Source organism: Poecilia reticulata, chromosome 5, assembly GCF_904066995.2.
Source record: "Poecilia reticulata chromosome 5, P_reticulata-male-v2, whole genome shotgun sequence".
Lineage (NCBI taxonomy): Eukaryota > Metazoa > Chordata > Actinopteri > Cyprinodontiformes > Poeciliidae > Poecilia > Poecilia reticulata.
The window spans coordinates 28739812-28761868 of record NC_088834.1 but is presented as its reverse complement, the minus strand read 5'-3'; the positions used below and the strand labels follow the sequence as shown (position 1 = coordinate 28761868).

The 22057-nt window shown below is 38.9% G+C and overlaps 3 protein-coding genes and 1 long non-coding RNA gene across 7 annotated transcripts; 2 read left to right on the top strand and 2 right to left on the bottom strand.

Moving 5' to 3' along the window:
• Positions 1-255: 255 nt before the first annotated feature.
• On the bottom strand, positions 256-3792 carry LOC103465503 (putative peptidyl-tRNA hydrolase 2). Its single transcript, XM_008410416.3, has 7 exons — positions 3602-3792; positions 2863-2976; positions 2704-2775; positions 2517-2591; positions 1784-1881; positions 1290-1404; positions 256-1190 (listed from the first exon to the last, which is right to left on the bottom strand). Exons 2-7 carry the CDS (start codon positions 2968-2970, stop codon positions 1104-1106), a joined length of 555 nt encoding a protein of 184 aa, XP_008408638.1. The 5' UTR covers positions 2971-2976; positions 3602-3792; the 3' UTR covers positions 256-1103.
• Positions 3299-16544, top strand: LOC103465502 (casein kinase II subunit alpha). 4 transcript variants are annotated; one of them, XM_008410414.3, is made up of 14 exons: positions 5829-5976; positions 6726-6954; positions 7040-7151; positions 7231-7332; positions 8893-8943; positions 9181-9240; positions 9999-10082; positions 10320-10430; positions 11645-11746; positions 13051-13151; positions 13700-13848; positions 13968-14057; positions 14133-14187; positions 15237-16544. In XM_008410414.3, exons 2-13 carry the CDS (start codon positions 6854-6856, stop codon positions 14150-14152), a joined length of 1083 nt encoding a protein of 360 aa, XP_008408636.2. In that variant the 5' UTR covers positions 5829-5976; positions 6726-6853; the 3' UTR covers positions 14153-14187; positions 15237-16544. The 4 variants fall into 4 exon arrangements, with proteins under 4 accessions (XP_008408632.2, XP_008408631.2, XP_008408636.2 ...); XM_008410410.3 differs by lacking the exons at positions 5829-5976; positions 14133-14187 and adding an exon at positions 3299-3419; XM_008410409.3 differs by lacking the exon at positions 14133-14187 and having other exon boundaries at positions 5828-5976.
• On the bottom strand, positions 4439-5807 carry LOC145551756 (uncharacterized). The gene is made up of 2 exons (XR_014087663.1): positions 5074-5807; positions 4439-4763 (listed from the first exon to the last, which is right to left on the bottom strand). It is a non-coding gene; the product is annotated as an uncharacterized LOC145551756 (long non-coding RNA).
• A 3579-nt stretch (positions 16545-20123) lies between the features above and the next one.
• Positions 20124-22045, top strand: tp53rk (TP53 regulating kinase). Its single transcript, XM_008410417.2, has 2 exons — positions 20124-20396; positions 21430-22045. The coding sequence occupies exons 1-2, from the start codon at positions 20192-20194 to the stop codon at positions 21915-21917; spliced, it is 693 nt and encodes a 230-aa protein (XP_008408639.1). The 5' UTR covers positions 20124-20191; the 3' UTR covers positions 21918-22045.
• Positions 22046-22057: the final 12 nt, after the last annotated feature.

Below are 22057 nucleotides of genomic sequence, written 5' to 3'. Positions count from 1 at the left end.
GATACTGGTAGGACAAAGACTTCTTGTTCAACGCTTTTATGAATTTAAGATCTCAAATGTACATGTAATTGCTTTTCATTAAAAAAAAAAAAAAAACTCCCAACACAACCGTGTTTTGCAGGAAGGGGCGGGTAAAAAACTAAAATCTGGCACTGCAACATAGTTATTTCCTTCCCACAACCTTTCCATACCCACAGTGCCAAAAGCTCATCAGCGTAGTCTATGGGTGTAAAATAAGCACAAAGTCCAGAGTGGTTGTAATGTTGAGGTGTTTTAATGATCACCTGTCTGACACAACAAAGCTATAAATAGTATACCACAGTTTTCAAATGTCTGTCAACTTTATAATTCATATTGTAACATTTTGTATCATGCATTTTAACACTGCAGAACAAACACTGTAGTTTCAATGTACATTGTGACACTATAATCAACAACATGGGATTGGCAACCCATAAATTCTTTATTATGCCCCACAAATACACTTTTTTTGTTTTTTAAAGAACCTAAACACATCATTCATGGCAGCAGTATTTAGAGCAAGTCCAAATGTTTGCAGGGTAAGCTTTGGTGCCAGGTTGAGGCTTCTTTAAATGTTAAGCTGGAGGGGGAGGTGGAAAACAAAATGGAAGATTTACTCATTTTACCTTAAACAAAAACCAGCAGCTTCTTATTTTGATAAAAATGGCACATCACATGGCCATTAAAAAAAAAAACACGTATACAGCCATAACACCACAAATGATATATTAACAGGGAACTTCAGCTGTACACAAACACCACCATTAAAACCTTCACGTGAACGTCCCATCAGTTACTCTGTATTAAACTGTTACCATTTGAGGGAGAAAAATGAACCAAATAAATCAACCGTTTTGCTAGTAGGTGGTCTCCCAGGAATGTCTGATTAAGCAGCAAGCAGCTGAGAGGAAAAGTGACAGAAAGAGGAACGGTGCTGGGGGAGGAGGTGTTTTCTGTTTTTTTTATTATTATTATTCTGAAAGGTTTTTTAGCTCATGCTTGACTGTAGTTCTCCTGCTGCTAAGAAAGGCTGCCCCCTCCTGGTGGTTGTATGCCACTGCAGAGACTTGTTTCCAAACAACTCAAAGCAGCTTCAGGCTGCCGGTGACATTGTTCACCATCTCCTCTGCTCCCATGATGGCCAGGACGGTGCGGGAGCCGGACTCCACCTGCAGAGACCGTTGTTACTCCAACTTGTACGCGGAAAGACGCGCTGCGATATTTACACGATTAAAATTTTGAGTTTTTTTTTTTTTTTAGATGGCTACCTGGGTGAGACCTGCATCCTGGACCAGGTAGGTGGGCAGGTTGAGGCTCAGAGCCAGGGCCTGCAGCTCCAGCAGATGAGCCACGTTGGTGCCTTGGAGCACCACCTTCTTGGCCCTGTTATGAACACCAAACTCATTCGCATCCTGAAAAGAATTTCACTAAGAACACTTTTGCAATTGTTAAATAAAATGACATTTTAAACCCAAATCTGCTGCTGATGTTATTTGCACCTTTTGCAAACCAAACCAACGTGGAGAGCCAAAGGCCACAGTGGCTCTTGGAAACAGGAATGACGAGTAGAGAATCACGCAAACATATTAATGCTATCCTGACAGGAAAAAGACAGCTTTTACAGAAGGCTGTGAACCAAAACTCATACGAGGTACAAGCAAATTATCTCGATGCACAAAAAGAATGAAACAAATATTAGAAGGATGAACAAAAATCTATCAGGTTGTGGTTTTGAATTAGCCACGATCTGCATAGGTCTTACCCATTCTGGTCCCACTTCCAGGCCATCTCCCGCCAGCTGTTCTTCTCCTGTAGAGCCTGGTACAAACCCACCGCAGCATGGCCCACCTGGGCTGCAATCTGCACACACAATCAGCACCGACTTCAGTAGCTCCCAAACACAAAACCACCACGGGGGAACTACATTTAACCAATACTGAGCACAGCTCTCTGTACTGTATGTTCGTGTGGAGTTATTTTCCAAATTTAAACATGAGGATAGATTATTTTTATGTTCATTAAACTCCAAAATATGTTCTTAAAAAATGCCAATTGAAAGTACACACCAACAGATAAAAGCTCTTTTTATCCTAAAGTGATTCCCCCCCCACAGAAACTTATTTATGCTGAAAAGAATCAGCTAAATTGCATTTAGCATTCTGTTCCATTCATTTAGTTGTGTTGAAAGAAAGAAAGAAAGAAAGAAAGAAAGAAAGAAAGAAAGAAAGAAAGAAAGAAAGAAAGAAAGAAAGAAAGAAAGACCCCTTCAACTCACTCTGCTTATTGTATTCTGTGTAAATTGAGGGGTTTGGGGTTTACGTTCAATTCTACACAAACTTAACATTTTTGCCCTCATCTTTGTTTAATAAATAATTTCTTGTTGGAATCTGCTGTGGAGACTTAATGTCAGACTCAAACAAATTCAGATTTCAAACAGCAATTTTAGATGAAAACTTGCTAAATTGGCAGAGGGTGTGCTTTCTTTTCACCATTACCTTTCCAACACCCATGCCGAGGTCCATGTTAATCACAAACACCATCTTGAACAAGAGGTCCTCGTCCCCCTCCTCCTGTGTGTTAGACCGAAGACAGACACACACTCAGATTTGGTTTTGGACAATCTCTACTGGGTCTAACGTACCAATGTGTACCTGCAGGGGACTAAGGCTAGCTTATGGGCACCTCATTCTCCAGTTTGTTGAAGTAGTACATGGCCGCCTCCTCAGCCGACACGTTCCGAGTGTGCAGTAGTGCCTGGAGCGAGAAGTAACAAGAAAGATCAGGAAAAACTGTACGTATCTATTATTCGGTGAAGTCCGCATGTCAGCAGTACTGCCCCACCTGTTTTGCTGCCTCCTCAGGGATGTCCAGCTCTCGGAGCTGCTGCAGGAACACAGGGTTGACCTCCTGGGAAGCCCAGTTTGATCCAGTGTCCTCTGATGGCTCCATCGCTAACTGCAGAAACAGAGCTCCAGTGAGAACAGCTGTCCAAATTGACTGGAATGTCTTCCCTAAGCTATGTGGAGGAATATATGAATATAGTTCACATCTGCTTGAAAGGGCTAATAAGTGTAAATCTGTTCATCACTGATGTTGTTGGCAACAAACGTTTTATTTAAAATATAATTGGCAGTTGACAGCCAGGACTGAAACAAAACCAATAATTAACGGTAAACTGCGTGACGTCTTAACAAAGACAAGTTTAACAAAAATGTTATGAGTAAATGTTAATATAGTCTCCCTAATAATGCGTCGCGAATGGACTTTCAAAATGTGAACGGGATGTTCAGGACACTTCCAATGAATGGAAGCGTTAAGCACAAAGCTAGCAGCTGTAGGCTACATTAGGTTAGCTGCAGCACTTTGCGCACTTGGCCCCTGTTCGCTCACAACTGAAGGTAACGCCAGTAACATTTTACGTTTCATGCTAACGTTTGGTAACCTCTGTTTATACCTTTTCGGGAAATTTATCACAACGCTTTTTCCCAACAAGTAGCTAAATAGCCATTTTTCCTGAGTAGCGGCAAGAGTTAGCACTAGCCTGAGGCAGAACCTAGCCTAGCTAATGACCTATTGTTACCTGTTTGTCACAGCTTGCTCTACTGCAACAGCAGCGCTGATTAAGTTTCTCCGAAGATTAAATATTACACAACACACATAAAATTAAGTTATTTATAAAATTGCTTTCGATGACGCTCTCTCCGTATTCTATGTTACATTACTCCATTCTTCCATTTTGAGGCCTTTAGTCCCTGCGTATCGTATGCTGCCCCCTGGCGGGTGGAGTGATATTCTCATGATGGCATCAGAGGCTTATTAATAAATAACTTAAGTTAGTAAAGTAAATAAATAAATAACTTAAGTGAATAAAAAATGAAATACTTTCATCGAGATTCGGATTTTGTTTCGCTTAGGGTCTCTTTATCTCAATCCCCGAAAGTGTTTTATGTCCACGTCTGCATTGATCTTGTAGATAAATTAGGTTTGATTCATTACCCTGCGTTATTCTAATAAATGAAATACACCGGAAGCAGAATTATGAGGAAAGTGAGAAAGATTATAGCAGACAGTACACATCATAGACATAATATAAGAGTAGATGCCTCATGGACCGCTCTCGCCTATTGTCGCTGACGAGATTTAGGGCGGCCATCTTGGAGCGGTACTCCACTCCACTCAACCTTATGTGTTTAGCAGGCACAATGACGTATCAGCGCATTTAATCGATCATAACACGCTTTTTTGTTACTGGAAACCATATTCAAACATCTATCAAAGCTACATTTATAAACAATTGTATTTTTTAAGTATGTTTAGTTCAGCATATTTAAATATGCTTAGTGGCAATAACAATAGAATAGGAATGGAATATTCTGATATTGATGTATGATGAGCATATTACAAAGCACACAGCCGTTCATAATTTAATAATTTATTTAGTAAGATCAATACATATTTATATAACTATACAAACACAAATAAATAACAATTAATAATGACAAATAAATAATGAATAATCCTGAATAATATATATTGGATACATGTTTATATGTATGTTTGTATATACATCCATACATATATAGATATATATCTATGTTTTCCAGCCGACGAGTTCTAGCTTCAGTGATTCCGCACCTGAGATTGAGTCCAAAATCCGATCCGAGATTCATCCGTGCTGCAGTGAATCTGTCTCTCTTTATAGAAATCTCCCACTTTTTCCTCATATCGTGTCTTTATAAAAGCTTCAAAACAAAAACGGGAGATTTGGGATGTATCTTACTTTTGACAGAGTGAGAGAAATACATATAAATAATAGTCTTTACCACCTGTGTAAACTTTGCTGGTGAATGTTATAACACGTAATATAAGTTTTATAATGTATGTTACATTGTTTAGTTTCTAATGTAGGCTCTTGTGTCAGATAATCTAAGTCAATGTTAGAGAATAATTCTTTTTTTTTTAGATTTACGGAATCTCAATTATCCTTTATAGCGGGGCTGAACCCCGTATTACACCAATCACAGAATATACACAATAATATGTCCATCTTACTTGTGAAATGTTGTCTGTGGAGCCCTCACATCAATAGTCCATCGATCCGAACAACAATATCCCTCAGTGCTGAGGCATCTTCTGCTGTTTTGATTGAGCAAAGTAGGAGGGTCGACCGCTCCAAGATGGCCGCCGTATTTCCTGCGCCGGAGCAGCCAATGCGGGGTCTACCTTATATTATGTCTATGGTACACATCCCTTGAAATCCTCATTTGAGCTGCTTCCTTATTCTCAAGAAACAAGATAACATTTTCTTTCATACCTCAAGCAATTAAATCATTAAACAGTAAAAAGGTATCATAGATTACCAACCAATGTTAATGTCATTGTATATTTGTTTATGTAAATACTTTTAAAAGTAAAGAGTGGAATTAAAACGTCTTTTGAGGAAAAAATTATATATGTAGCATAATTTGGTGATTATTTGTGCATTTTGATGACGATGGACCAAAAGTGATAATAAGGTAGCAGAAATGTTCACAAAATTAAAAATGTGAGCCTATTAAGAACAAGAAAAAAGACCTGGAGTGTCAAACTCATTTCATTTTGGGTTACATCTACCTCATGAATGTCCTCATAGGGCCAGTTGTGAGAGAATGTTCAGATGAAACTACCTACTAATAAATTGTAAAAATATAGCTTTCTCTGGATTCAGTTCGTAATTCTTCATAAATCATTTATAGCATCTTTTCACATAAAAAACGTTATTCCTGCGGAGATGATTCGCCTCTGAGAACAAGGTTGTCCCTCCTCGGCCTCCGTTACAAGAATTAGGAACGTATATGCGGTGGGCTAGATTTGTCTTTGATACGGCAGAAACCCTACCCTGACCCGTTGGACCGAACCGTGGCCAGGACTGATGGCTTGTCGAAATCGGCTTCGCTCGGCAGATTGATAAATACGGTAAATATTTGCTTACGCGCTGCTTGTAACAGAGATGACTCTGGAAATGAGCGTCAGATGGGTTCCTGTGATTAGCAGCTACTGCAACGGGGAAGCTTCGAGACGATAATCTGCTGCTCACCTTAACATGTGCTAGAAGGAAAACATTATTAGCTTTCAAAATACGAGAGCACCTTTTCAGTGTGCAGGATTGCTGCGTCGGTTGCTAGCACACGCATATTCCTGACAACGTGGGACGGAAGTACACTGGGAAATCCAAGTTATTATACTAATAATAATGATGTCCTTCTTCTTGGAAGTTAAAGTTTTAGTAAATATTGCTTTTGTTCCTGCGTGTCCACAGATAATCCATTATCACGATAACTACTATCTAGTATTTAATATCTCTTTAAAGCACGCAGCGATGACAAGAGGCCCGCTATTTTTAAAGTTTGCTTTAAAAGAACCGTTGCGAACACTAGATGGCGCTATTCGCTTATCACTACATGTTGAGCTGTGCTGGAACTGGGAGGAAACCTGAAAAGGGGACATTTACGGCAGTGTTAAACGTGACGCGCATGAAGCGTATTTGTCTTCGTGTTGTTCCCATTTGTATTAAGATCCTTTGTATGTGATTGAATTATAAAATTAAAATGACTTGTTTGACGTTTATTGTGTGTTAGTGCTATGCAAGTGAACTGACCTGAATATTTTCTCTTCTAGTCCAATCTAACACTCTGCTCCCACTCTATCATCTCGTCTTTTGTCAGTTACCTTTGGGGGGGCCTCACCCCTTCTCCATCCTCATCCTCAGGCAAACCCGTCATCCAACCTAGCCCCCGTTTCCCTTCTTTCCAGCCGTACCTAAGCCAAAGCTGCCACTGCCAAGCTGTCAGACATGTCGGGGCCTTTGCCAAGCCGGGCACGAGTGTACACAGAAGTCAACACTCATCGCCCGAGGGAATACTGGGACTATGAGTCACATGTTGTGGAATGGGGGTAAGTGACTCGGGACATTTTATAATCAACACTTTCAAAGTCCTCGTCGAGAAAAGTGACATTTCCTCTCGTTCTTTCTTCAAAGAAATCAAGATGACTTTCAGTTGGTGCGCAAGTTGGGACGTGGCAAGTACAGCGAAGTCTTCGAGGCAATAAACATCACCAACAACGAGAAGGTGGTGGTAAAGATCCTAAAGGTAAGCCCTACCATGCCTCAACAAAGTGAAAGGTCGCTCGTCTGAGTTTTCTAACGCTGCTTAACAATTTCTCTTTCAGCCAGTGAAGAAGAAGAAAATCAAACGCGAGATCAAGATTTTAGAAAACCTGCGTGGAGGTCCTAATATTATTTCTCTCATCGATATAGTAAAGGACCCCGTAGTAAGTAGATATAGCACACTTTGGTTTGTTTTTTCTGTTTACGACAGTAATTGTTGTTAGGGCTCTGAAATGTCACTGCTGTACCAATAGAGTTGCCAACCTACCACTTGCACCAGCTTATCGTTTTCTGTGGGGCTTGGGAAATGTGTGTTTGTAAGTATATGGTTAAGTGAGTCCTGGTTATGGATAGATTTATGTGGTTGCAATGCAAGTAGTTTTAAATCAGAGGTGTCCAAAGTGTAGCCCCAGGGGCCGTTTGCGGTCCTCGGAACAATTGCGGGCGGTCCTCGATGACGTTTCCATAACGCCCTAAATTTGGTTCGCCAGCTCAGACAATGTGCAGAGACACATTTTTAAAGGGGCAGTACTATGTGTTTTCCAGCAACATAGTATTATTTTATAGCACAGTCAAATAGTTACTGTGTGTTACCTTCAGTTGTTAAAAAATGATCATCATGCATCGTGAAGAAAAAAAATGATCAACCCAACAAATCTACAATGTTTGCTGCTGTTTTTTTCCTTTTAATTGGTCAAACCTTCCTCTTTTTTTAAAAGTTTCTATTCTACAATAATCCACAGATCACTGTCCTACAGAAATCAAACTACTCTGCTTGTTTCATTAAAATAATATAATAGTAATATGTTTAGTTTGTTGATGCTCAACAGTAGGCTACAACTTTAAATTTGTGGCCCCCAAGCCAAAATAAGTTTGGACACCGCTGGTTTTAGTGTTCCTGGGCTCTCTCATAAGAAGTACATTGGCAAAATAGGTAACTATCCCCAATTTAATTGATTAAAAAGTAGAGTTCTAGTCACTTTACACAGAAACGTTTTGGTTGGACGAGCAGCAGTAGTGTTCTCCGTAGAAAGACGGACGGTTCCATGTCTGTTTCATGTCAGAAACTGTCCATTTGTGCTTGCCACACTAGCTAGAGGAGTTTAGCAGCTTGACAAATTGACTGGCAGCCAATCAGAAAGATCGTTATTATAATCACTAATGCAGGCAGTGGAGTAGCTAAACATCTGACACACACAGAACAAGAAAGAGGAGGAGACTCCAAGATAGAAGGAGTACAAACTCCTATCATGGTCGTCACCAAAAAGTAAATGTAGCAACAGGAAATGTCTTCAACGTGTTAATGTGGTAGAATAAACCAGTAAGGTCTCAGGACATAGAAATTAGATCAAATCAAGAAGAGAGTCTCAAACACAAACGGTCTCATACAGTGCAACAGGAAGTGATGTAACACGTCTCATCCAATCACAGCACCGCGCTCGCGTTTTGACCTCTTTCTGTCATGTTGCATGTTTCCCGGAGAGAGCCCTGCTATCATTATTAGTCACCCAGGAAACGGCTGAACATGCTTATCAGTATAATGAACCTTAAAAACATCCCAGTAGATTTGTACCCAGTGCTATTAGTGTCTGCACGTCCACAGCTTCCCTTCCTGTTTGAGTTTACGCAGAGGCTCCGACTACATAGATAAAAACATAGATAAAATTGTTTTAAATTGACAAAACTCAAATACAAACCAGTTTCATTCTGTTTTTGTTTTTTAGTCCCGGACACCTGCTTTGGTCTTTGAGCATGTAAACAACACAGACTTTAAGGTGAGAACAGAACTTTAACTTAACTATTTCTTCATTGTGGTGCATGACGTTGCAAGTCGTCTTTTTTTGCCCTTCATGTCCTGCTCTGCAGTGTGTGCGCGCGCGTGTGTGTTGTCTTTTGATTTCATTTTTTGATAAGTTCAACTGTCATGATGCAGAGTATTGTTATTGTACGTGCTTTATGAATGTGTGTAATCAGTTTGAAATAGCTAATTTAATGACTGTTTTGATCTGTAGCAACTGTACCAAACTCTGACAGACTACGACATCCGCTTCTACATGTACGAGATCCTCAAGGTGAGCGCTTTGTTTTGTGAGCTTGGAAAATGACGCAGTCAAACAGCCATAAACGACAGTCAACATTGTGTTTGAGCCTCGGAAGTATTTATACTGGGAATGAAACGGTTATTGATTTTTATTGACTACCATGATGAGATTCCTGCCGTTTGTAAAATGAAATTTCCATCAGAATCGTAAGCAGCGGCTGAGTTTTTATCTCGGCCGCTCAGATAAAAACTGGCATTTCAACAAAATAAAACAGAACTAAATGTCAAATGTATCTATTTTATGTCTTGCCTTTTACATTTCATTAAATGTCAGCATTCTAGTCAATGGCCTTGTTGTATTATGACTCTTACTTGAGTCAAATTTCAGGATTCTATACCCACTGAATGAAGAACAAACATATTTTAACCAAACTTTCACCAGACACAGACACACATCTGATGTTTTTGTTAAAGTTTAATACGTTTTATTATTATTATTATTATTATTATTATTTAAAGAAACCGATTTGGAAAAATGTCCTTTTGCATGCTTACTTATTTTATGTTCCTTATATAAATTACTGCCATTTGGGTCTTTAAAATACCAAAATTCCCACTTAACTTTATAGTTTTACTTGCCTGATGATGTAATTTTTAAATATTAGATGAAGATGATGATGATCAGTTACTCAGTGAAAACATCTGGCTGTAATTTTTATTTTTCCATTTACCTTTTGTATGTCATCCTGTATGTGTGTAAACGTCATGTTTATGCCATGTCGTCTGCAGGCTCTCGATTACTGCCACAGCATGGGAATCATGCACAGAGATGTGAAGCCACATAACGTCATGATCGATCACGAGCATCGAAAGGTCGACAAGAATACCAAAATCTCTCCATAATGTGTGACCAACACCAGCGTTTTCTTTCATATGTTTCCGTTTTATGATGGTTACATTGATTTGTCGAATGAGACGGAATCGGTTTGCACGCGCTAAAGAAAAACCTGAATAATCAGACATCGAGGATGAACAGAAATCATTGCTGGCCAGTAAAAACCCAACAGGTCAGTCACGATGGATCGTAACGTCCTGTTTTTGCTCTTGCAGCTGCGGCTTATTGATTGGGGCCTGGCAGAGTTTTACCATCCAGGACAGGAGTACAATGTGAGAGTCGCCTCGCGCTACTTCAAAGGACCTGAGCTCTTGGTGGACTACCAGGTACGGCTGTGGGAGGGATTTCATGTTGGCTTGTATTAGCTAGCCAGCAGCTAGATTCTCATTGAGCATCACGTGACGCATGTAAAGCAGTTAATATGTATATATTTTTAAACTGGAGCAAAACTTTCAATAAAAATGGTCATTGAAACTCTGTTTCCTGTTGTGTAGTACTAAAAAACAAAAACTCATAATCAGAGATTTGAAATGAAAAATATTGAGCGAGGTGTCGTTTGTTGCTTCTTTTGAATGATGGAGAAGCTGGTTGACCAGATCGATACTGAAATATCAATACTTCTGATATCAAACCTTTAAGCCTAAAGATCAATTCTCAAATCCAAGTATCAACACTTTCAATATTTCAGTCATTTGAGATGTTAGAAAGTATCTAAATTATTGAGATTTTGCCTAAATGACAGGGTTGACGTGGAACTACTTTTTCTTTCGCCTGGTAAGAAAAAGTACCAGGCAAAAGGTACTTTCGCCTGGTAGTCGAAAGTATCTGCTGCATTAGTGCTGCTGCTGCTCAGTCAGACATGGATATGTTTCAGCTTTCATTTTGTAACAGTTCTTAAAAATTACACAGGGGTTTATTTCAGTAGGAGAATCACTTTACTAATTTTCTTTTTTTATTTGAAGTTTGAAACATTTTCACATATTTTGTATAATTTTTTGCTGTTGTTAAAATAGCTTAGCTATAATAAATGATGCTGCTATCACAAAGTACTTCTAAGTTTAAAATGAATATGCATTGTGTTAATTTTGTGAAGCCAGGATTTGAATTACAAATGTTTTTATTTTATTTATTTTTTCAGACTTAACAGGCAAATTAAGTGTTTTTGCACAAAGTATCGGATCGGTATCGTTGATACCGGCTTTGATTTTACTCTGTATTGGATCGGAAAGGAAATTGGTGGCATCAAGCATCATTAGTGCCTGGATTATTTTTGACTGAGTTGCTAGTTTTGCTCTTAAGAAGTGTGTCTTCCCTTTGACGGGAGGACAACAAAAGCAGATACTGATCTAAACTTTGAGAATTATTACAGGCTCCGCCCATTTGTTTGAATTTTAAACTATTATCACTTCTTGTTTCACACGACGAGCTTACAATATAAGCGAGTTAAAAATAGGCATTTTGAAAAGTGATGTTGGAAATGTTTGGGTTTGTTCCATGTTTTAAACGGTTCAGGTACTTTAACTCTTACACTCTGTTGCAGATGTACGACTACAGTCTGGACATGTGGAGCTTGGGCTGCATGTTGGCCAGCATGATCTTCAGGAAGGAACCATTTTTCCACGGTCATGACAACTACGATCAGGTAAAGTGCACTAAATTTCTATTCTATGACGTTTTAGCTACTACCCACAGTGAGAACTACGCACGCTGCATTTATCAGTGGTTGATGTTTTTCTTTTTGTTTCGTCGTCGTCTTTGAATCCCACAAACTTCTAAATGCTTTTATAGTGAATCGTGTGTTATTCTGGTTAGCGGCATGCTAATCAGATGTCTGTAAAGACGACTGGGGCTCAGTGGGTAGAATAGTTGTCTTAGTCATTTTATTTGACATGGTTACAAAAACACGCATTCTGATTGATAAGTAAAAAAAATAAAAAATAACTCGAATTTGTGCCCTTAAATGTGACTCTAGTGTAAGGTAAAGGTGCACCAATTTATCAGCATCAATTTCCTTAATTTATGTGATGCTTACATGTGAAGCCGATCTTATTTACCTCAACAAAGGTCTAAAAATCATCCACTGTCCTCTTCTGTTTTCCTGTTACAGAGGTTTGACCTTTAGCCCCGCCCACCAGGTCTGCTCATTTGCAATTAACATTTTTGCAAGTTTGGAACTTTCTTGCTACATTTAGCAACATTTCTGACAAAAAAACTAACACCAAAAATGGCCGTAAATATAGAAAATGTTTTATATTTAAAATAAAAATAAAACACGCAAAAGAAAATGTTTTCAAAGCACTTTATTTCAATAAAAAAATTACGGAACTTTAACAAAACCTGCACATGTGTGTGTGTGTGTGTGTGTGTGTGTGTGTCTGGGGAATTTTTGGTTAAAACATGTTTGTTCTTCATTCAGTTGGTAGAGAATTCAGACATTTTACTAGAAATATTTTATAATAAAATGACTCAAGTAAAACTAAAGTGTACAGCAAAGGGTTGGTTGTTGATCTTTGACAGTTCAGTTGTCATTATTTAGCTCCTGTATGGTGGGACTTTTATATTTCCCCCTGTCACAACTACAGTTTTTAAAAGGAGTGGCTGACCTGGACTGCAACTTCTGTTTTCAAAAGCTAACTGGTTAGCGGTTACCTCAGGATGTGTGAGAAGACAGCGACTACCTTTTTTTGTTGTTGTTGTTTTTTGCTCTTTGATCAGAGAGTCACAGTTCACCATGGAATTATAAAGTTGGTTAATAACAGATTTCAATTTTTGCAGTGTATATCGCGTATTCTCAGAAATATATTGTGAGGATGTTTTTAGGCCTACTGCCCACACAATAATTCTTTGTAATTTTCACATGCGTTTAGAAGCTTATCTTTCTCATCAACAAGGTTTATTTTTTGATTTCTGTACTGACAAGATTGTTCCTGTTTTGTTCTCATCCAGTTGGTGAGAATAGCCAAAGTTTTGGGAACAGAAGACCTCTATGACTATATTGACAAGTACAGCATCGAGCTGGAACCTCGCTTCAATGACATTCTGGGAAGGTACGACTTGTTTCCCTCAGAGACGGGATGTAAAAGCCAGCCTGCTGGTTACTGCTGGCCTTTTCTGACCATGACATCCACTGGTGAAGCTGGATCTACACTGCAAAAACGCATAATCTTACCGAGTAATTTTGGTCTAGTTTTTAGTTCAAATATCTTGGTACATTTGAAATAAAATGAAAATAACTTACAAGTAACTTTCCAGAAAGACCTGGGAGCTTGTTTTCAGTAAATGATTCATTAATATTGATGAGAAAGTACTAGATCCATTGGTAGATTATATTTTCCATGTTATAAGTTAATTTATCTGCCACTTTTTCATCAATATTAAGAAAATATTGACTCAAAACAAGCCTCTATATCTTGCTGCAAAGTTGGTGCTCAGTTACTTTGTCTTATTTCAAGTGGACTAAGACATTTCCACAAAAAACAAGACCAAAAGTACTTGGTAAGATTCTGTGTTTTTGCAGTGTATAAAAGAGGTTTCCTTAAGATAATTTAATCATAGCAGGACAGTCTGTTTGAAAGCTGTTTCTGTTTCCCTGCAGACATTCTCGTAAACGGTGGGAGCGCTTCGTCCACAGCGAGAATCAGCACCTGGTCAGCGCCGAGGCTCTGGATTTCCTCGACAAGCTTTTGCGCTACGATCACCAGGCCCGAGTGACCGCCCGCGAGGCAATGGACCACCCGTACTTCTGTAAGAGTCCCAGGGCGCAGTTTTAATCCACAATGAGAGTGGGATTTAAAAACAAAAAAACAAAAAAAAAAAACAACAACAATCTATTTTTTCATTTATGTTGCTTGTTGTTCACACAGTCTCCATTGTGAAGGATCAGTCTTGTATGGCTGGATCAGCCAACTTGCCAGGCGGTAACCCTGCTGTTACTGCAGCCAGCATGGTCACTGGTGAGGAGACATGCTTCACTCTTATTGTCACATTTCTGAAAAAGGCTTTCCTAATTTTTCTGTCTCAAACTACAGTTGAATTCTGTTCAGCATGAGTGGCCATCTGCTACGACCGACTGCGGCATGAAAAGTTGAGGAGTTTTATCATTCGTCTTTCCTGTTCCCTTTATTGCCTCGTGTGTTTGATTATTCTGGTTCAATAAATCTTAAAGTTTCTCTTCATTTCAAGTAGAATAGGTGGAATCTGACAAAGATGTTTTACAGTTTTTAAACTGTGAGAAATTTGACTATTGCTGCATAAAAGCCGGTCTGTGAGGAAAAGGAAGAAGATGGAAAATGATACAGTGCAACATAATAGAAAGTTTTCTACTTGCAGTAGACACAGTAGCTGCGTTACCGTTAATACTAGAACTGCGCAAATTGAAATTCCGAAAATAAATTTGCTTAATGGAAACACGGCAATTTTGAAAACAAAAAAAACATGTTTTTCGATAAAATGTTGCATTGGGATAAGGTGGTTTTTCACCATTATCGATATGGGTATAATTAAAAACACTTCTTTTGGACCACACGAGTCACGTGATCAACAGCTGGACGTCACTTCGTGGCAATAACCACAAAGAAGAAGACGACAGGAAGTAGTCTTCTTCGTGGATTGTAATTTTTTGTTTTTGCTTTTTTCAGACAATGTGCGGCTGGCTACAACGGCTTACATAAAATAACTCATTCTCGCGTGTTGAATCCGTAGCTCTCATCTAAAATCACAGACTGTAACTCCCCCGAAACGCCGCATACATAGCCGGTTCAAGTAGGCGGGGCTTGTCGCTCCGTCGCCGAAATAAGACGCCGACGTGTCTGACGGCTGATAGAGGACGAGCGCTGGCGTCTTGGCTGAGTTATAAAAATCTTATGTAACTAACATTTGTCGCTGCCATGATTTTTAAAGTTTTATTGCATGAACTAACTTATTAACGTGTGATTTTAATTTCAATTCTTATTTAACGGAAACACCGAAATTGCGATTTTTTTTTTAAATTTATTTCGACGTTAGCAGAATAGAGATAAAGATTTGCGCAGCTCCTGTTTCTGCTTTAGCAGACTGTCAACAGCTTTTAGTCTACCATGATATATTGCTTCTTGCCGTTTTGCCCACGTTTTACCTGCTTGTCTCCACATTAGGTATCTCTGCCTTGCCAGCCTCCACTGCCCTCGGCCCTCTCAGCGGCTCCACCGTCTTATCGGCTAACACAAACGCCATGAGCAGCCCGGCGGCCGCGGCCGCTGCTCTGCAATGACAGCCAGCATAACCTCTCCATCTTCAGTCCAGCATGACTCTGCCCGAATGTGGAAAGGGCCAGAGCGGACAGCCGCTGCTCCACATACCCTGCTATGATGGCGCCACATAAACCTTTGAATAGGAGGCCACCTTTCTATTTATTTATTATTTTTTAATAATTTGTTTTGTTTAGGTAAAAAAAAAATTTTTACTTCTCCAGTAAGATCCAAAATGTTAACTTTATATCTGAAATGAAATTTTTGTCTCCAAATTGTACATTAGTACCTCCCTAGGATTATTTGGACATTCTGAGCGTTGAGTCCAAGAGCATGTGTTGTTTATAACATCTCAACAGTCCTGACTGTGACCTTTATTATGAGTCTGTGTTGTTTCAAAAGACCAGCAGTGACCGGACAAGAACATGGAAGTGTTTTTAGGACCTCCTGGAGCGCATTCTATACAGTTTAATTAATAATCCACATTATTTAACTCCATAACTAAGGAGAATCGCCATGCCATATAGTCCATCTCTTTGTTTCCGACATGAAGCAAAGAGATGGGCATGGTGTACAACGTGTCTATCTACCTTTCACTCAATTGTTTTTTTTAAATTGATAAACATTAAAAATGAACTATTTATTACGCATTTTCACTTGAGATTCAACAAATACAATAACAAATGTTTTTTGTGGGTGTTGGACTTTGTCCTCAGTGCAGCCAGAGAGGCAGGGATTTGACATCTCAGTTTTTCTGACCGATTTGCCCGCGGTCTGCTTCGTCAGATCGAGATTTGTTCTTCTCTCTCAAGAATCCACGGTTCTTCCACGTTTTCAAACGACCTCTTTCTTAAACATGCTGCTTTCAACTCATTGAATGATTTCAAGTGACTTTAACTTGATTCACATCAAGATTTAACCAAAGTTTACTGTTAGTTGGAAGGCGAGACTGAAGAAATGCATTTCATTTGAATTTTTTTACACCGTCTTTCTGTTCCCTGTGAGAAGATGATCCTTTTCTACTGACCGCTGGTCAAAACTCCTTTATGTCGTTTGGTCAGATGATTGGCTTCCACCAACACAACAGAATCGAGGATCTTTCCAAACTTGCTGGATTTCACTTTTTTTTTTCTTTTCCAACAAGTCAGAACATGACAGAGAAGGCGAGTATTCTGAAGTGTGTCTGTGTAAATAAATGTTTTATTTGTCTGATAACTTGGTTGGATTCATTCAGTCTATTTCTTTGGCGATGCCCCTTGAGGCTTCCTCTCCTTGGGTAGAGTGTCAGCAACGTCTTCTGGACAGCAATCAAGTCAGCAGTCTTTCCCAAGATGAGTTGGCTGACAATATTTAATTATAATATCCATTTTTTATTTAGTTTTTATCTGTAAGAAGTGATGGCTTTCAGGAAAATGCTGCTCTAATGTAAAATATGAGATTGCTGGATAAAAGAAATTTATTTGCTCATTTTTGGTGGCTCAATCATACAAGCACACATTGAGAATTTGGAAACATTTGCTCTTTTGAGTTTGAGTTGAGTTTTGTGGGTTTAATGAATAATCTGAGAAAATACAAAGTCAAGGCAGCACGGGTGAGTAACGGCAAAATAACTCGAACACTGGGTAGCACTGGTGAAAGACAAGCAAAACACAAGACAAGGATCCGTGTTAAGAATGAGGAGGTTAAATACTGTGAAGTTGAGTGGGAACAAAGGAGCTGACTTAATGAGAAAACTGGTTGGCATAGCAACTGACTGAGGGGCGGGGAGAAGGTGGCAACAGGGAAGCTAAGAAAATATACTGGGGAATACAAAAAGGCAGAAAACCCCCAGGGAACTAAAAAAATACTTCTAATACTAAAGAAACACTAAAACTAAAGACAACCTGATAATCTAGAAGAGAAAAAGACATGAGGGAAAAAACAAACAAACCTAAACTGAAAAACAGGACTGATCTAACAATAACAAGAATGTAGAGCTAGAATAACTAGAAGATCTAATAACCTAACTAGAATCACTAAAGACATAGACAAAAAGACTAACTGAACCTAAAGTAACCCAATAAGAAAACTAGAAACACTTTGGGGGAAAGCAAGGACTTACAAAGAAATAACTTAACTGGAACCACTAGAGAAAGATATACCTAGATAGAGACATGCAAGAATAACTGAACCTAGAACCAGTTTCAGCAAGGTGGCCAGTTATACCAACCAGAACTACCAGAGGGATTAGAAAGTCCATGCTGGTATCCAGTACCTGAGTGTTCCTGTTTGGTACATCGTCTTACCGATGTTTCAGAGAGCTGAAACTGGCTCTCGTGGTTCTCGATGGTGCTCCTCATCCTCCTGTTCAATCAATCTTTCCTTAACCTAACATTTTCAGACTTTAAAGTCAAGTCATGTTTTGTTGGCTAAGGTACTCAATCTCTTTACAGTCTCTGTTGTACTGGCTCAGGAGATGCTCTAACTCCTCTGAAAGACTCTCCAGGTCTTCGGATCGCTTTTCAATGCACAGCTGTGCCTTTGTCAAGCTCAAACAAAGACTCTCAAACAGGCAACACACTTCAGCTCTCATGTCCTCGTGTTCAAGCTCTATGTTTTCTTGCTCTGCACAAAGAGACATGATGTGAGCATGAAGTGCATAATTCTCACTTTCAAGCATGTCATATTTTGCTTCCAAGTCCTGTTGCCTGGAACTCCTGCCAGTTTTTCTAGCACTCGATCTTCCTTCGTTGATTTTCCACCATCTGCTGGAGTTCTTGGTTTTCTTTCTCCAATTCGTCACTGGTTGTGTCCAGAGAAGTTTCGTCCATCAGCAGTCTACCCAAATCATCAGGCATACATGGATAACAACCACTGTCAGCCATTTTTTCCAATTAAACAAACCGTGCTTCTGAAATTACAGAATAAAACAACATATTCTTAGTACTTCTGTTCTTCGGTCCATCTAAAATGTAGAACAAATGAGTTGCTCTGTGGAATTTGGGATCTAATTTGTTTCTGTTTTTACCTTCTTTGGTAAGACACCAGTCAATGTGGGGAACCAAAAAAAAAGCTTCTCCAGACTCTTTGAACAGTTTCTTCTTGTCTTTATCACAGCTTCTTCATCACACTCCAACATGAATGTGCGCATACGCAGTTGCATATCTTATAGTTAATACAAGGTGGAGTGGCAACCACGTAGAACATGTTTATATAAAATTAGGATTCTTTTTTAGTTGGGCACACTTAATAGCAGAGGTCTAAATTTCTCATTTTACATGACAAAAGCCAAAAATATGAGTTGAAGCAACTTTACTGTGACTTTGACAACATCAGGATTCAGTTTAGTGTCGCGACTCAGATATAACAGAAGACATAGGCAAAACAATTGTGTAGAAAACAAGCAATAAACATATATTCCTACATTTTGAAGGATTTTATCTAATTGAAAATTGATCAATAAATACTGATAATTTATTGTGGAGCTGTGTGTCTGCCATGTTGTAGGTCCCACAGTGATCTACAACATATGTTTCAGAGCATCTGAAACATCTGGGCAGCATGCAAAGATACGCAACCTATTCATATTTTTCAAAACCTTCTAAATCCCCCGCCCTACATTTATCATGTTCCAAAGTTACATTTTAATGTATTTTATTTGTATTTTATGTGACAGACCAAAAACCAAGTAGGGCACAAGTCAAAGGGAAATGAGTCATTTGTCATATTATATTTAATTTTACAACATCATTACAAAATAAATAAAATAAAATCTGAAAACATCCTATTTTCATTTCCAAGGTGTTTGTATGAAACCTTCTAAAGTGTTCCACTTTTTTTCTTCTGTGTTCAGGTCTTCAAGGGCTAAAGTTGGTTTTATAACTATAAATCAGAAAAGTATGAAACACATTAGTAATGAGAGAACCTGGCAATATGTAATTCTGCTCATTTCTCATCTCTCTTCAGTGCGCCGTCTGGGACTTCTCCCATTGAGCTCGATTTCTCCAGTTTTGAAATCACAATCTCCCCACAGAGGGTTGTAGTTTGGCCATTGCAACGGAAGAAGTAAATGAAGCCATTCAGTCTGTGTTGGCCAAATATTGAGCAATTAAAGTTGGAGCAATAGGAACGTTTCAGACATTTTTATTCCTGAAAAAGATGCGACCCTACCGCAAATTCCAGTAAGCTTCTTCGAGCTGACGCGTTACAAACGCTAGCGATTGAGTAGAATCAGATCCAGTAGTTTCAGATTTCGGTCCACGCCTCTAAGCAAGCAATTGGAGCAGCAAACAGGTTAGGAATAAAGCTGTGGAGAAATTTAAGTCATGGTTAGTTCTGTTGTTCTCACTATTGTAGCAGAAGCTTATCTTCAAACCTGGGAAATCTACAGCAGTCGTGCCAAGTGAGTTCGCCATCCGTAGAGACCCAGACCGTCACCGTGGAAACCCCGATGGCTGCGGTCAACTATAATCTCAGGTAAATGGGATAGAAAAAGTTTTTTTCCCCCTGAAAATAGGTTATAATATTACAGATTAACACAAAAAAGATGGAACACTGCAAAAACACAAAATCTTACCAAGCATTTTTGACCTAAGTTTTAGTGCAAATATTTTAGTACACTTGAAATAAGACAAAAGTAACATCCAAGTAACATACAAGGCGAAACAAATATATATATATACATTTCTTGATGAAAAGTAAGGAAAAAGTAAAACAAAATACTTATATATATTTCGGCTTTTAGTATTAGTTTTGGTCCTTCATACCACTCCATTCCAGTGGGTGGCGACAATACACATCGAAACGTTGCTTGCCAACCGCCATAAAAACAGAAGAAGAAAAAGGCAAAAACATTCTCTGTTGAGTGAACTCAGAGGAGCGACATGGCGGTCCCACAGTTTCTCTCTACGGCGGAGTTGATCAAACAAGGAGCAGAAGCTCGCTTGTATCGGGCAGAGTTCTTAGGAAAGCCGACAATAATCAAAGAAAGGTTTCCTAAACTCTACCGACATCCAGAGCTGCACGACAAGCTGAACTCTCGCAGAACAGCTCATGAGGTCCGCTCCATCCTGCGCTGCAGAAAAGCAGGTGGGCTCTAGGTGAAGTTCGACAGACATTAACCCAGTGTTTGTTAATAAAATAATAATAATAATAATTAATAATAATAAAAAGCATGCTGCAATGTTTTCATATCATGTGTTTAGTCCCCCCGTAACGCAGTAGTTCTAGCCATTTGGCAAATGTCTCTTAAATAAGCAGATTTGCACGTATTGTAGATGAAGGCAAATACATTTTTTTTATGAATTGCCTGTTGGTCTGTAGTTTGCTGTGCTTGATTTTAGTGAGAACTGAATGGCTTAAATATGTACGTAATTGATTACACACATTTTTTTGTATGCACTGGCTTTTAAACCATGATCTGTTAAATCATATTTTATTACATCAGCCTGTTCGGGAACTCCAGGAGGAAATGAGTGTTTTCCCCTTTAGCCTGGTTTCATGCATCTCTTCTTTTAAAAGGTTCATGAAATGTTGTACTTTGTCTCTGCCCAAATCAATAAAGAGCATAACAGTTAGTCGAAACAAATAGACAAACAACAAAAGAACAATAACTTCCAAGTAAACATCCAAGTATAGATTGAGTTCATCTAAAGTTGATTGATCTTATCAATTGACAAACGATTAATTGATAAGCGGCCATTCTCCTATGAACCTGAGTTTTCTATTGTATCAACATGTCCGACTGTCTTTTCATAACGTGAAGGGCTAAATGTTTTATATGCTCAATTAAAAAAACAAACAATTGAATTTCTTCTCTCACCTTATTAAACTTAGAAATATGGCAACACATAAACCTCTTTCACAAATGAACTTTTCTTAAGAAAATTCACTGTAAACTTTAGTTTGCTTACAATGAACTCAAACTTTTGTCCAATATTTTGAGTTCTATATTCGCATAATACTCAGATTGAATTTATATTTATATTTTTTAAATAGTTTTACAAAAAAAAAAAAAAGCTATCAAAATAAGAATTTTGTTTAGAAACTGATATTGGTTTGTTTTTTTACTTTTTACAGACTGATGTACATTTACTTGACCATGTTTTATTTTCCTCATCAGGTATTCCGGCTCCAGCTGTCTACTTCGTGGACTACAAGTATCACTGCATCTTCTTGGAGGAAATCGTTGGCTCCTCAACTCTGCGTGACCACATCAACTCCGTTCAGCGGTGCGACTCCTGCGTGGACCGAGGCCTGCACGAGTTAGCTGAGAGAGTCGGTCAGATCTTAGCCAAAATGCACGATGAGAACGTCATCCATGGCGACCTGACCACCTCCAACATGCTGCTGAGGCGCGGGCCACAGGCCACAGAACCGGACCTCGTCTTCATCGACTTCGGCCTGAGTTACATTTCGGCTTTGCCCGAGGACAAGGGTGTGGATCTGTTTGTCCTGGAGAAGGCTTTTCTCAGTACTCACCCCAACACAGACGTTTTGTTTGAGAAGCTGCTAAAGAGCTACGCTGCCACCTCCAAGATGTCCGCGGCAGTCATCAAAAAGCTTGACGAGGTACGGTTGAGAGGGAGGAAGAGGTCCATGGTGGGGTGATCATGAAGGACGAACACTTACTTTGAGTTTGAGACAAGTGGTCAGTGATTGGACAGGGAGAAGCTATTATTCTGTATGTTGTGCTATAAATGAAATAAACAGACTTGTCAATAAAATGTTGCAAGTTATTAATGCTTCTT

Coding starts and splice junctions, on each gene's coding strand:
- LOC103465503 (XM_008410416.3), bottom strand. CDS start 2,970: ATGGAGCCATCAGAGGACACTGGATCAAACTGGGCTTCCCAGGAGGTC. Junction 2,592..2,703: donor TCAACAAACTGGAGAATGAG/GTGCCCATAAGC, acceptor TCTAACACACAG/GAGGAGGGGGACGAGGACCT. Junction 1,882..2,516: donor TCGGCATGGGTGTTGGAAAG/GTAATGGTGAAA, acceptor TTGTGTGTGCAG/ATTGCAGCCCAGGTGGGCCA.
- LOC103465502 (XM_008410410.3), top strand. CDS start 6,854: ATGTCGGGGCCTTTGCCAAGCCGGGCACGAGTGTACACAGAAGTCAAC. Junction 10,431..11,644: donor AGCTCTTGGTGGACTACCAG/GTACGGCTGTGG, acceptor ACTCTGTTGCAG/ATGTACGACTACAGTCTGGA. Junction 13,849..13,967: donor AATGGACCACCCGTACTTCT/GTAAGAGTCCCA, acceptor TTGTTCACACAG/TCTCCATTGTGAAGGATCAG.
- tp53rk (XM_008410417.2), top strand. CDS start 20,192: ATGGCGGTCCCACAGTTTCTCTCTACGGCGGAGTTGATCAAACAAGGA. Junction 20,397..21,429: donor CCTGCGCTGCAGAAAAGCAG/GTGGGCTCTAGG, acceptor TTTCCTCATCAG/GTATTCCGGCTCCAGCTGTC.